The 14,742-nt window shown below is 42.7% G+C and overlaps 1 protein-coding gene and 1 long non-coding RNA gene across 6 annotated transcripts in view; one reads left to right on the top strand and one right to left on the bottom strand.

The window, feature by feature from the left end:
• Positions 1-14,742, bottom strand: part of KCNC4 (potassium voltage-gated channel subfamily C member 4) — a 75,024-nt gene that overhangs the window by 78 nt on the left and 60,204 nt on the right. For 2 of the 4 annotated variants that reach the window (XM_079980332.1, XM_079980338.1), the window contains one exon: positions 8-275. In XM_079980332.1, coding sequence (XP_079836458.1) covers positions 163-275 — 113 coding nt within the window. In that variant the 3' untranslated portion in view covers positions 8-162. Of the gene's footprint in view, positions 1-7; positions 276-7,396; positions 7,515-14,742 lie in introns of those variants that run through there. The other 2 variants (XM_079980335.1, XM_079980342.1) reach the window with 2 other exon arrangements.
• On the top strand, positions 220-7,053 carry LOC307218347. Of its 2 annotated transcripts, none has more exons than XR_013839930.1 (3): positions 220-322; positions 2,142-2,271; positions 6,961-7,053. It is a non-coding gene; the product is annotated as an uncharacterized lncRNA (long non-coding RNA). The 2 variants fall into 2 exon arrangements; XR_013839931.1 differs by having other exon boundaries at positions 2,142-2,275; positions 6,961-7,049.

The raw sequence follows: 14,742 nt of genomic DNA, 5'->3' as shown, positions 1-14,742 counted from the left end.
AGACATGGAAAGAGCAGAGAATACTATCAGGGGCAACATTAGCAAGTCTGGTGTACTTCAGCAGTCAGAAAACCGTTGGTAAAGTCCAAGTGCTTTAACAAAAGATTACTGAGCAATCCTTTACTTACATCATGCCAGGAGTGGAGATATGCTGCCTCTGCATCATGGGACAGCCACCATATCCAATGTATGCTCTATCCAATGCATGTTCCCTAGTATGTGATGGGGCAAGCCTTGCAGAATGTAGGATGCAGTCAGTTGGTGAAGAAGAGAGGCTGGGATGATGAGGGGAGAGGACAATGAGATCTGCTCAGCCCATCAGGTAAAATAGGAAGGGGTGGTCACATGGGTTGCCAGCAGTGGGCCAAAAAGGTTGATTGGTCCATGCAGGAGCCAGGCTTTTGATCCATGCAGCACTCCTGATTGGGTCAGGTATGCCTGATTGTTGAAAGGACCTAACCACTTTTCCTAATTTGAGGTAATAACCTAGATTTAATCCTGGGTCGTCCTGAGCATATGTCACAAGCTGCTCCACCTGGCTGGGGTTCCTCCTACAACCCTTGCCCTTCAGGAGTCTATGACTGGATGACTGGAGTAGACAAATGCACTATGATATGTCTAATACATGTACAGTATTGGAACAACCATGTTTTTTCATTGGCACTGACCAGCAGAGGGCAGAAACCGTGTAGGAATTTCCCTGTTGCTTTTCCAAATGTGCTTTTCCATCTGCGGTTGATGACCTGACCTCAGATAATAGTAACAAGAGCCTCCAGAAACAGAACTGTAAAATCTATTGAAATGTCTCATCTCACCAGAGTAATTCTGCCTAATTGTACCAATCCCAGCTCAGTCAAATGACGACTGGTGGTGCCGAGTTTTAATAAATAATGAGAGACCCATTAATGCAATCATTGGCCACTTTCTTCTAGTGTTCTGAGACTAATGGACAGAAGTTGAGGAAAGTGGCAGAACAGGCAGCCCTAGGCAACTGAGCACTCATTGAACCGGAAAGATGACAGAAGTTCCTTCCTTTCCTAGAAGCTGTTGATAATTATATTTTTTAATTAAAAAAAATCCATACCACAATTTGTCAAAAGATTGCATAGCAGTCTAAAATATATTGGGATCGTGAATGAAGTGCTAAAATTCATTCCCTCTCTTTAAACACTTTTTAGCCCCCCGACCCCCAGTGACTCTTTATTGAAGTCTGTACTATTAGCTCTGCTACAGTTGTTAACAACAGAAGCAGTAGTATGACCCAATATCTCTTCATATTGAGAGAAACAAGGAGCTATGCAGTGGTACCTGGTGCCCATTGAGGCTAGTAGGGCAGAACACAGGTAGCCCAACAGTAATTTTGAGCCAGAGCCAATTACAGGTAGTGCCAATTCTAGTTTTGCCCCTACTGAGTTCTATATTGCCAACACTGGTGCTAAGAAGGAAGAAATGGACAGGTAGTCCCCCCCCCCCGATAGGATGCAAGTAAAAAGGCAGGCAGGTAGAGTCTGGCTAAGGGCAGACTGAGGTTGGTTAGTGGAGCACTGTCCCATTTGCCTTGATGGACCAGCCTTCACCACTGGTATGCAGTTGTGGCTGTTGGCTATTGGGACTGCTTGGGCCAAAAACAGTAGGTGAAGCCAGAAGTCAAATGCAGGCAGAGGCAACTAATTCCCCCTCTTCCTTACTGAAGGCAGACTGAGGGTGATGTTACAGTGCTCCCTTCTCCTTAGTGGACCTGCTTCTCTAAATGTGGCATGGGGGAATTCAGCATTGACAGGGGTCTTCCTTGCATTGCCAAACCACTTCAAATCTCATTTGCAATGCAGGCAGATATAGGCCATGCACAAGGTCCAATAGAAATTCAGTTTAAGCAACAACGATGAACTGATCTCTTGCTCAAATTTCACTCTTTCCAGATTTCTCCTAATAAAAACCTTTATAGTAATGCTGCCTTTGTGCCAGCGCTTTAAACTTGGATCATTAATTGCCCTTCCTTTCTTTTATGCATATATCTGACTTATCTCCTAATAGTAAATTAGGAACTACTTGGGCTGGTATTAGAGAATGTTGTGAATACTCATGCTAGAATTGCTTCAACAGTGTCAAGCCTTGACCAGAAGCACCGGTTTATTTTTCAGAAGTAAAAGGGTTAAAAAAATATCCTGAAAGATTGCATGAAAGATACCCTATCATTTTTCTGGCATGGCACCAGTACTACTAATCTCCCAATTTAATCGTATTGCCTTAAATGGGCATTTTTCTGGAGAGGTAGGTAAGTTTATTACTCCCCACCCCCCATTCATACATCAATTTTATATTGATCCCTGCCAAGCTTTTGTCTACAGTGAAGAATATTTCTATCATAGGGTGCTCTGAAGGTAACCATTTGGCATTAATTGCTTCCTGATTTTCTTGTATTCACTATTAATTTTATGTTTTATTGTGTTCTGGCTATTGTGCTCAGAATGTTTTCTCATTGAAATGATGGAAAATTATAGTGCTGATAGAGTGGGCAAGTCATGTAGATTCACACTTTGTGTTGAGGTTGAAGTTCTATATTGGAAACAGAGAATCGGGTGCAATCATATGCATGGTTACACAACAGTAAGTCCCACTCATCGCAATGTGACATAAGAGTACAGTGATACCTTGGTTCTTGAATTTAATCCATTCCAGGAGTCTGTTTGACTCTCAAAATGGTTCAGAAACCAAGGCACAGCTTGCAATTGGCTGCAGGAGCCTCCTGCACTCAATTGGAAGCCACGGATGCTACATCAGACATTTGGCTTCCAAAAAACATTTGCAAACCAGAACACTAACTTCCAGGTTTGCGGCGTTTGGGAGCCGATTTGTTTGGGAGTCAAGCCATTAGACTACCATGGTACCACTGTATATAAGATTGCAGCTGGGGGCACATCCAGCAAATACACTTTCCTAAGAACCCCGGCTGGATGAGATCAAAGTCACATCTAGTCCAGCATCTTGTTCTCACAGTGGTCAAACATTTCTCTATGCGAAGCTCATAAGTAGCGCCAGGATCTCACTCTAGGAGTATTGATGGCATTTGATCAGAGAATAAAGTCTACATACCCAGATTCCCCAGCAGTGATAGTACTGATGCCCCAAACTGTAGGGCATCTGGGATTGCCTTGTGCACTTTCAGTAACAGATAGAAGACCCTTCACTGAGTTTCCGGAGATGTATCTTATCTATGCAGACTTAGCCCTGCACATCTGCAGGAAATTCCTCCATCAAGTTATGTAGGTCCTTCTGGTACTCCTCATCTGGGTATGAGGACAAGGGGACTATAAGATGTACTGTTGGAGAGTTACTTCTCAGACACTCATATGTAGTTCAACTTGCTTATAACAGCCCCTCCCCTTTTTTGGCTTCTTTAATTATGATGTCAGGATTGTTTCTGAGGCTGTTGATGGCATGCTCTGCATAGCTGAGCCTGAGTAGGAAACTTGTCCCAAAGCGGAAAGAAGCAGAAGTCCCAGTAAAGGAAGACTGGATACAAAAACTTATGGAATATGCAGAAATGGTGAAACTTACCGGAAGAATAAGAAATCAAGATAACAAACTTTTTATAAAAAAATGGTTTATTTAATATTTACAGATAAATTGCAAACAGATAAAAACATTAGCAGGATTATTGTAACAACCTGCAGTTTCATAGGAGTATATATTTATAATAGATAATTAAATGAGCAAGTTAAATGAATTTGGATATTCAGAAGATATTTTTAAAAATAAATTTAACCGCAGAAAGAGGGGGAAGGAAGTCAAAATCTGAGATGTTAAATTGATTGTAAAACTAATGAAACTAATGAAATGTATAAACTTGAAAAGTATAAATAAAACCTTTTTTAAAAAAAGACATTTGATAATATTAGAGAGAGAGAAAGGGGGGACTGAGTAGGAAACAATGTTGTTTTCTCATTGCCTCAGCTGGGGCATAGTGGCAGAAGCAATTTGGTAAAATTCAAATGTGTGCTTACTGATACATTTTTGAAAATGATATTGTCAGTGCCCGCAAGGAGTTCCATTATAGCGTGCTTAATCACCCGTTAAAGTTTTCCAGAGCTAAATCCAGGAACAGAACCCGACAGATCCTATTTATGATATTATACTGCAATGTTAGTCTACACATAACTTTTTTATATAGAGGTGCCCATGTGATCACTAGAAAACGTCTGTCCCTGAACACATTGGGCATTTAAATCAGAAATGGCCTTTTGACTGCCTTTAATCTGCCTCCAGCTTGCTTTCGGTGTAGCCTTCCCATATTTCCTTGGCCGTGTTGGACAGGAGAGGCATTTCTAAGGAATAAGGGCAACATTTTGCTCAAGGGGGTTTCCTGACAGAGAAGTACAGCAGTGTGGAAGCATTCCTGGCAGGCAGCCACTGTGGAGGGTTTCCACCCAACCCCCAGCCAAAGCAACAGCTTCTGCTTTGGAATTGCTTTGTGCAAGAGTTGGTTGAGCAAGAGATGGGGAAAGGAAAAGAGAGGCAGTGAGTGCGCCTGTACAAGCATGATAGTGATCTGGAGAGGATACATTAGTGGCTTATGGCTGGTGGGTTGTACAAGTCATCCACCAAATGACAGTGGATTGGTACATTATCAGCAATTGTGTTTGCTGCAGATAGGCTGTGGTTTCCTGCCAAAAATGCACAGTGTTGGAAAACAGGCTCATTTGCTCCTATACCCATATACACTGGTCTGGGAGCCCTGATTAGGTACAGCCCTATGACACATTAAGGAAGAGTATCTGTCACTAACACTTTATGTAGGCATCTGTGGGGAACACCAGCAGTAAGCATGTGCCTGCTTAAAATGTGGAGCTGTGCTTAGATTCTGCTTTGTTAACAGCGGTTCCAAAACATTGTCACAGTGCTTACCTGCTCAGGTAAACTGCCTGATGCGTGAGACATCCTAAAGCCATTTAAGCAGGGAAGGGGGAGTTGAATGCCCATGGCTGCACATGCTACCACTTGTGGTGATGGCAATTCAGTGCTGTGTTAAGATGCAGACAAAATTCGTATTGCAAGGGTGTATGGGAAACGCAGCAGAATGTATATTGTGCATTGAGGCATAGTGGTCTGTCACAATTGCTCCTTCACTGATATGAGGCCTTCACCACTCTCCTAGGCAACAGTTCGCCTTATCTTGCTAAACAGCCTTATTCTGCTAAATCATGTAAGTTGTCTGCTTGCCAGCCTAAACATCTACAAGAGATAGTGTACAGGTCTACAATCAAACCTCGGTTGTCGAATGTAATCTGTTCCAGAAGACCGTTCGACTTCTGAAATGTTCAACAATCGAGGCATGGCTTCCAATTGGTTGCAAGAGCTTCTTGCACTTGAGTGGAAGCCAAGCGTTCAGGTTCTGAAAAACATTCAAAAACCGGAGCATTTACTTCCAGGTTTTCAGCATTAGGGAGCCGAAACGTACGATAACGGAGGCGTTCGGGAACCAAGGTTTGACTGTACCACCTTGGGAGGATCCCAGCCTAAATACCTGTAAGAGATAACAGCTACCTTAGGAGGATCCCACGATTAACGATCATGGGAGTGGTAATAGGCTCATTCTTGGCAGTTGAGAAGGAGATGGGGGAAGGGAAAAAAGAGGAAGTGAATATGCCTGTTTAGATATGATAGAGAGATGGATAGGATATGTCTGTGGGTTATGAGCACTGGGTTGTACAAGTCATCTGTTGACTGACAGCAGTTTTGCACTTTATCAGCACTCATGTTGAAACAACTCTTGGGCACAGTTTGCACTTTAAGTGTGGAGGCTGTATTAAATCAGTCCTCAGGATGGCCACTATCACATGTGTTCATGTGTAGCACCACTTGAGACTTAGTAATTATTTTGTATGTCACAGCAAGCAGCTAAAACGAAGAAGAAGAGAAAGTGGCCACTCTGCACAATGAACCACAAGACACAAATGGTCCCTTATGTGATAACTGCCTTGGGACATAAAGTGGCTTTCATGTGGGGACCATAATATAGAAGCCAACATCACTCAATACACCTGATGTGTGTGTGTGTGTGGGGGGGTAATCTGCCTGAAAACCCATGTACAAGGCTGATTCAATGACACTCATGTCAAAATGCTGTCATTAAACTAAGTAGATTTCTTTCTAAAGATTCAAAACTACTCAAAATATTCCTATGATGGCTTCGAGGCAGCCTGTTTATTGAGCATTAATTCTGATTTGATTGTGAGAAGATTATATTGTATAAAGTTATGACAAGCAATTGATACCTCACACTTTGCAGTGCATTTTCTTGTTACTTCCCTTATCCTGGAAATACTTCTCTTTTTTGAAATGGGTTTGTTGTGCAAGAGCACTAAATCCACTCTAATTGTGCAACCTGAATTTGCTGGTATCAATCAATCATATTATTTGTTTGCTGCCTTTCCAAATTTAAAACCAGGCTCAAAGTGGCTAGCAACATGTAAAGGAAAATCACATAATTACAGACGTAACAAAAGTAGTCATGGACAATAAATAAAACATTTAAAAATACACATTAAATGGTTTCCACATAAATCAGATCTAAAATAAAGATCCAAAAAATGAATAACAATGACAGCAACAATGTTGCCCACCCCACAAAACTCCCTAAGCCATTTTAGAACGTGTCCTCTGATGGGTTTTTGGTTTGGTTTGGTTTGGTTTCATCCATCTGTGAGAAAAAAGTTGAACCAAAGTATGTCCCCTAGTCAAAATGAGAAATTGTATCATCAACCTGTGTATGGGTATAAAAACTTTGAAAGTGTCTGTTCTTCAGTTGCAGTAACAGCAGTGTTTCCCCCTGAGGAGAACTGTGCTCATGTGACTGATGTCAACAGTGTGTTTGCATTTTCTCTTCCCTCACAGTTTCCATCCAACTTAGTCTAATCATCCTGAACACCCTGATTTCATATCCATGTGTTTTCATTCTAGGACACAGGAAGGTTGTTTGGTCTCCTGTCAACACAGAACATCTGTTTTGAATTGTAGCCCCTGGCAGCAAGGAAAAGTGGAGCTGAGAGGCAGACAGGGTGTCTTCCATTCACTCTAGTCTAGCACATTTCCTGCAACATAACACTGAACAGAATTCTAGCCTCCTTGGGAATGAGCACCCACTTGCAGCTCCAAGCTTATGGCAACAAGACAGTGCGTGAACCACCCTAGCTAGGCAGAATAGACAGCCTCCCTGTGGGACCATCCAAGAGCTGCATGACGAGAGAGAAACCCAAGTATCCAAAATGCAAATAAAATACCTCCTCCAAACGGGTGGATGTAGCCAGCTCACTTTCTGAACTAGGACCAGAAAGATACTAGCTCTGGTGCTTAATTCTACATGAGATCACTTGGATCATTAATTCTTTCAATTCAAGAAGTCCAAGGAATATTCTCCAAATAAAATTATAAAAGTCTACAATAGTTATCCTCCAGTCCAACATCACAACGTTGCCTCCAATATTAGGAAACATTCGATGCATTTTCTTTATTTCCTGGATGGAGGAGAAATTTGATTCAGTTCACATTTAAAGGTAAAGTTGCCTAATTAACACTTTCCAAAAGAGAACAGCAACTGAAATGCAGCCATCCTTCCAAACCTGCACATTTCCCAATTTTGCAGTGTGGTTCTCCAGCTGAGTATTGTAAACAAAAATGCATACACTAAGGGAAATGTTTCTGTTAGTGAAAACAATATAGAACAATGTATGATACTGGGGGAATTTGCTTTGCAAAAATGCATATATTAGAATAAATACTCGTGAAAATTCTGGTGAATTTTCATCATGAGAACTTTTTTAAAACAACAAGAACAACTAGGGCCATCTTACCCATAGGTGCAAGGGGTGTGGGGTACCCGGGTGCCAGGCTCTCAGAGGTGTCAGGCCGAGAGTCGAGTCTGGGGAAGAGCCCACCCAGTGGTTGGAGTGCCACGGCGGGCTCTTCTGCTGTGGGCGGCTCTGTGCCATGAGTTTGGGGGTGACCGAGCAGCGAGACGCTGAGGACGCTCCGCCCTCCTGCATGCCTGGGACTGGGCAACCTGGGGGGGGGCACACCAGGTGGATCTTTGCACCCCAGTGCTGCATATGCTTAAGACAGCCCTGACAACAACAACAACAACAACAACAACAACAACAACTTGCAGACTAACATGGAAATGTAGCAAACCGAAGATTGGAAAAAATGAGAAACCAAAAGAAATTGAAATTAACATGTTCACCTATCCCTATCTGGCACTGAGCTTACCGTACATTATTGTTGTGCTGTGAGGTAACCGAGAGTGGTGTGTTTCCTCCTGCTTTCCATTAAACATTTCTCCAATGCTTTGCAGTCTCCCTGGCTGCCCACACTTCCTGATCTGAAACAGCCCAATGGGAGGAGTTGTTTAAACATCTTCCTCCAGCTTGAAGAAGGTGTGGGAAGCCCTTCTGGAGGCTGGTTATCGTGTCTGAGTTCAGTGCACTCAGTGATTTTGTTTCTAAGGGGAGCCTTTTACCATTAAAAACAGTTCCACAATGATTTCTTTGGGAAAATGATGTATTTAAAAAATAAACGGCTGTCTAGAGGATGGTAGACAGCCTCCCAGGATTCCCCTGCTTAAATGAAAGCCCATCCGAAGAAGTTATGGGGTTTTCAGAAAGTGTGGGCACCTGGCAAGGCTGCAGAATGCAGAGCACTGGAGATAAGATTTGGGGAAAGAAAAAAATGATGCTCACTTGGTCACCTAAAAGGCACTGCAAGCACAACAAATACCCTACACCCTATGAATGGGATCGCCACTGGAATTTATCCTCCTATTTGATAATGGTTGGCTTGTATCCAGTGCAGTTCTACGTTAGCATCCCATCAGCACAAGGATTCCCACTTGCACCAAGAGGCTTCCCCCCTTTCCTCCTCCCTGCCCTCCCCCCCATTCACTCCCTAAATCTGTTTTGGGTGTTCCCCTAAGCTTCCTTAGCACTGCATTGGATATAAGCCCTTGAATTCAGTTTCTTCTCCCATTAGTTGATGGAGAATGGCCAAAGAAAATGAAGAATAATTTTTTGGCACAGCCCTAGCTAATTGCCCTTCATTGCCCATTGCTCTATAGAGCTCTTCAATATGTCTGTAAATTAATGTGCATGCCCTATAACATCTCGGAAGTACTTCACCACCACTACTGCTGGGCTAAAGGACAACAACCACATCCAGAAGAGGATGTTGACTGGCAATATTCTAATATTGGGAAATGATATATAATGAATTGAAAAAACATGTTTTAAAGTACCTTTCTAAAAAAAACAAGGTAAAGGTATCCCTGCCCGTACGGGCCAGTCGTGTCCGACTCTGGAGTTGCGCGCCCATCTCACTTAAGAGGCCGGGAGCCAGCGCTGTCCGAAGACACTTCCGGGTCACGTGACCAGCGTGACATCGCTGCTCTGGCGAGCCAGAGCCGCACACGGAAACGCCGTTTACCTTCACGCTAGTAAGCGGTCCCTATTTATCTACTTGCACCCGGGGGTGCTTTCGAACTGCTAGGTTGGCAGGCGCTGGGACCAAACAACGGGAGCGCACCCCGCCGTGGGGATTCTAACGGCGACCTTTCGATCAGCAAGTCCTAGGCGCTGAGACTTTTACCCACAGCGCCACCCGCGTCCCTAAAAAACAAAAACAAACAAACAAACAAACACCCCCCCAAAAAATACCAGAGTCCTTTTGGTTGGGGATAATTCAGAGGGAAATTCCCAGGCGTCAAAAAAGACTATTTATGTATGCCACTACTGCGGCCCATGTCTTGTTAGCCCCCAAATGGAAAATGAGTGAGGTCCTAGTCAAAGAAGAATGGCAACTTAAACTAATGGAATACGCACAGCTTGCAGACTTAACATATAGAATAAGAGAACAAGAAGAATGCACGTTTAAAAAAGACTGGAAAATGTTTACGGAATATATGGGTAAAAACTGTGTTCATTTAAAAATGCTGGTAACATTAAGATAAATTCAACAGTGCAACTAAGTTTTGATAGATGTTACAATGGATTATTGAATGGATTAGTTCATGTAAAATATGCAGGGTTGTACGGTATGCAAAATGAACCGCTGAAAGAGAAGAAGGGAAGGCATTGATTTAAGGTTGTTTAAATGGATATTTTGAAATGTAATTTAGAAAATGTAATAAAAACTATATAAATAAATAAATAAATAAATAAATAAATACTATATATATAGGATGTTGACTGGCAGAGGCAGAGTAGGAGACCAGTACAGGGAGAAGCAATGTTGACATTGTTGTTGCTTTTTCACGTTGAGTATCAACCAGACTACAACCACTCCTTCCCGCATAGCTTCATCACTCCACAGTTCCATTAGTTCTTGTTGCCTGAGAGAGTTCGTGTTAAGCAAACCAGGCAGCTTCTAAAACATCACAGTGGTTTTCCTCTTCTTGCTGCTACAGTTTAACATGACTACTTTTTAAAATGTGTTTGTTGTATGCATGCACACTTTCCATCAGAAGAGAAACAATACCATCTCCCACCAGGGGTGGAGGAAGGGGCGTGCGGTGGGGGCTGGTCACCCAGGGTGTCTTCACTGAGGGGGGTGACATTTGGCAGTCGCGGGCAGGCGGTGCACTGAATGCCCTCCATCGGCAGCCCACTCTGCCCCCGGCTGCAGGGTGCGTGCCCTGCTCCATGCACCCGAGCAGCTATTCCACGCCTGGGAGGGCACCCTCTGCATCCCGTCCCCCTCGGGAGCGCGCCTGCCCTGGGCAGCGCAGGCATATGCTGTCTCCTACTTTGATATTTTACCCCTTGGCTCAGAAAACACAGCTAAAAAACCTTATCAGCATATAAAGACGGACAAAGCTGAAACACCCCACTGTCCCCAGTCTGAGGTGGCAACAGGTACAAACAGCAGGTATGGAGAGCGATTTGTCGGAACTGCAAATGACAGCAATTGAGCCGAAATGCAGGTCCACTGCGACTGCAGCGGGAAGCAATCCAAATCTCAAAACAGAACTTTGCATTTCATATACATTCTGATCCAATGGTGTTTTAAGATTCCAGAGCTGTGGAAACAACCCCTGCTGACTACTCACTATGGGGTGCTGATGAGAAGCAGGGCAATATGCTCTAAGCAGGTGGGAGGGCAGAAAAGCTGGTAGCTGTGTGGAAAAACAGCAGGGATGTAAAGGATTCTCATTATGGAATCAGGAACGGGACTCAGACCACCTTAGGCTCACCAGTCTGGTTTTTATTCTTCTTGCCTAATTCATGCTGTGCCCATCATCACTTCTCAGCCTTTGGGCTAAGATCGGGTGGTATTGTAATAGATAAAGGGCAGTAGGTCAATTCACACATGCGCAAAGTCACTTGATCGCTGGTCTCTATAGCTTGCAGTTGAATGGACGAGCTGCTGGCATGGAAAAGCTCTGCCCACAATGTTAATAATAATAATAATAATAATAATAATAATAATAATAATAGACTTCCGGAGGCGGCGCGAACGACAATGGCGGTCCTTCTCGCGCTGTGAGGAGGAAGCTCTACAGAATTGGGTCGTCCACTACGGCAAAGCGGAGACCCGCGCTGGAAAACCCCAGGCAGCAAGAGCCTGGGGACGTGGGACTCGGCGGGTGCCAGAAGCGACCCTTGAAACGTTGAAGAGACCCCGTAAGGAGCCTCGGATCGTGGAGGGGGTTGCGGCGCTGTGAGTCGATCGCTACTCTGTAGAGTGAAGCCGCGCAGCTGCTGTCGGGGAGCGCTGACCTTTTTTCCTCAAAATATTCGGAACAGAAAAGCAACAACCCATGAGTAAGGAGGGATTTTTCACAATTGGAGTCTAAATTAATGGAAATTTGGCTGAAAGCGGAGAGATGTTAAGAGGAAGTCCGTCCTCTGCTGCTACTTAAATTTCAAAGCAAAAAGAGCTGGAGGAGTGGAGCCATTGAAGAGGCTTTTTAAACTATCTGAATTGAGCACTCATTGAAGCTGTTTTTAGGCAAAGTAAGGACTTAACTTATTTATTGGATTTATCTTTTATTTGGACTGTGTTAATCTTCTGCCTTGGGAACTACAAATTCTGACTGAGAAGCCCAGGTGCTTGGGCTGCCTGAACAGCAGAACTGTCAGTTTGCAGACTTGGCTATTGTGTATTTGGACATGCAACATTTAGAGCATTTTTAGACTTGCTACTTTGAAATACCAGTTGGCACTTGTCAGAAACAATGTTATGCTGTTAACACCAACTCTGCTAAATACTAGTTTCTGAAGGTCTTTGGACATTAAATTTGACTTTATTGATTTTACTTGATTTGACTTCTTCCCTCAAGACATTCTAAGCTCCCTCTAGAGGATTCTGGATTTACAGCAGTGACACTATTTTACTTTCTCTTTCCTTTCCTCCTATTTGACTGTTTGCTCTTGGGCTGTGGCATTCTCATGGGAACAACTTAGCTTGACCTTGACTCCTAGATAAAATTGGAATGAGCGGCACAAGAAAAAGGGGAGCAAGAACTAGACAAACAACTTTAACCTCAGCCTTACAGACACGTAGATCATCTGTACCTACTCTGCCGTCAGCAGGGGAAGAAGAAATTGTGTCTACTCTGCCGTTGGCAGGGGAAGAAGAAACTGAGCAGTTACAGTTGGAAGATATGGCCTCAGGAGCAACTGCTTCAATTTTAGAGAAAATTTATGAAAAATTGGAGTCTTTGGATAAAAGAGTAGAATCTTTGGACAAGAAAGCGGATGAACAAACAGCCAAAATTGACCAAAATACAGCTTGTCTAAACAAAATAACTGGACAGGTGGCACAGAACATACAAGCAATTGGGCAGTTAACTGAGGCCACTGCAGAGAATCGTAAATTGGCTGAGGCTACTAGCCAAAAAGTTGAAAATTTAGAACAAGAGGTAAAACCATTCTGTAAACAAGTCGGAGAACATCAAATGTATTTATCTATGATAGAATTGCGGAACCGGGAAAATAATTTAAGGCTAAGGTCAATACCAGAAGCTGAAGAAGGAAACTTAGTTGAGTTCCTGACCAAAGAATTTTCCAAGTTCTGGCCTATACAGGAAGAAAAGGACTTTAAAATTGTATCGGCTTTCAGACTTGGAAGATTTGCAAAGAAAGAGAAGCCCAGAGATTGTTTGATAACTTTGAGATCGAGGGAGGAAAGGGATAAGATTTTGGGTTTACATTACGAAAAGTCACTGGACATTTTGGACAGAAGAGCTGAAATTTACAAAGACATCCCGAAACAACTGCTGGACCTTAGATCCGCCTATCTTGAATTGGTCAGATTGCTAAGGAGCAACTCAATTATTTTTAGGTGGGAATTTCCTCCGGGATTATCTTTCACCTTCAGAGGGAAGAAAGTCAAGATTAAAACACTTGAAGACAGAGATAAATTTCTGATTGCCTACGGAGAGGACCTTCAGAAAGGAATTGAAACACCTTTGGGGCCTGGAGCATCTGCTGCATTACTACCCTTGGAATCTGAGGACTCAGAGAAAAAGATACCACCCCTAGAGAAATAACAGAATTGTTCAGGATGTCCCTGCAACTGTTGAGTTGGAATATTAATGGGTGCAATTCCCCGGAAAAAAGGAGGAAGTTATTTCACATATTGAAAAAAGAACAATTGGACATTATTTGTTTGCAAGAAACACATGTGACTAGGCTCCACAAAAAAGTGCTAATAAATAAAAGATGAGGCCAAGAATTTATTTCTTCGGATCGAGTCAAGAAAAGAGGTGTGGTGATCTATGCAAAGGAGAACCTGTCACCTAAATTTCTGTTTAAAGATGAGCAAGGAAGAATTTTGGCAATTGAGATACAATACCAAGGAGAGAAGTTTTTGATATTAGGAATTTACGCACCAAATGAGGGGAAATCGGAATTTTATAAGAAGTTGCATGAGAGCATCCTGGACTATTTAGACTATGACAACATCATTATGATGGGAGATATGAATGGCGTGGTATCAACCAACATGGATAAGTCACAAAATCAAAATGTTACAAAAGATGGCAGACTACCTAAGACTTTCTTTGAACTGACCGACAACATGGATTTGATTGACATCTGGAGGACAAAGAACCCCTTGGGAAGAGAAGGAACATTCTTTTCTGAAGCCCAACTGACATGGACGAGAATCGACCAAATATGGATATCTAGAGGTCTGGCACCTAAGACCAGAAAAGTGGAAATCTGCCCAAAAACCTGCTCCGACCATAACGCTGTAAAGATGGATATGACACTACTACCAACCGGCTCCTTTAGATGGAAGATGAATGACAATCTGTTTAGAGACCAGGAGATTACCAAGAAGGCCCAAAAAGTATTGAAGGATTATTTTGAGATAAATTTGAATACTACAGTGGAAAAAAGAATTATCTGGGATGCAAGTAAGGCCGTGATGAGGGAGTTCTTGATACAACAGAATGCTGTAAAGAAAAGGACACAAAATGAGAAAAAAGATAAGATTTTGGAGAAAATTAAAGAATTCGAGAAGAAGTTAAGATCAAATCCGAAGTCACAGCCGATTCTGAGAGAAATTAAACTCTATCAAGCACAATATTCCAAATTGATAAATCAGGAAATAGAGTGGAAAGTTAAACTAATGAAACAAAGAACATTTGAATCGGCGAATAAATGTGGGGAACTGCTAGCATGGCAGTTGAAGAAGAGACAAAAATTAAATACAGTTACAAATTTAGAGATTGAAGGAAGAAATATT

Source organism: Podarcis cretensis (genome assembly GCF_951804945.1).
Source record: "Podarcis cretensis genome assembly, chromosome: 6".
NCBI classification, from domain to species: domain Eukaryota; kingdom Metazoa; phylum Chordata; class Lepidosauria; order Squamata; family Lacertidae; genus Podarcis; species Podarcis cretensis.
Note: the sequence above shows the minus strand (reverse complement) of the source record. Positions and strands in the feature narration are given on the sequence as shown.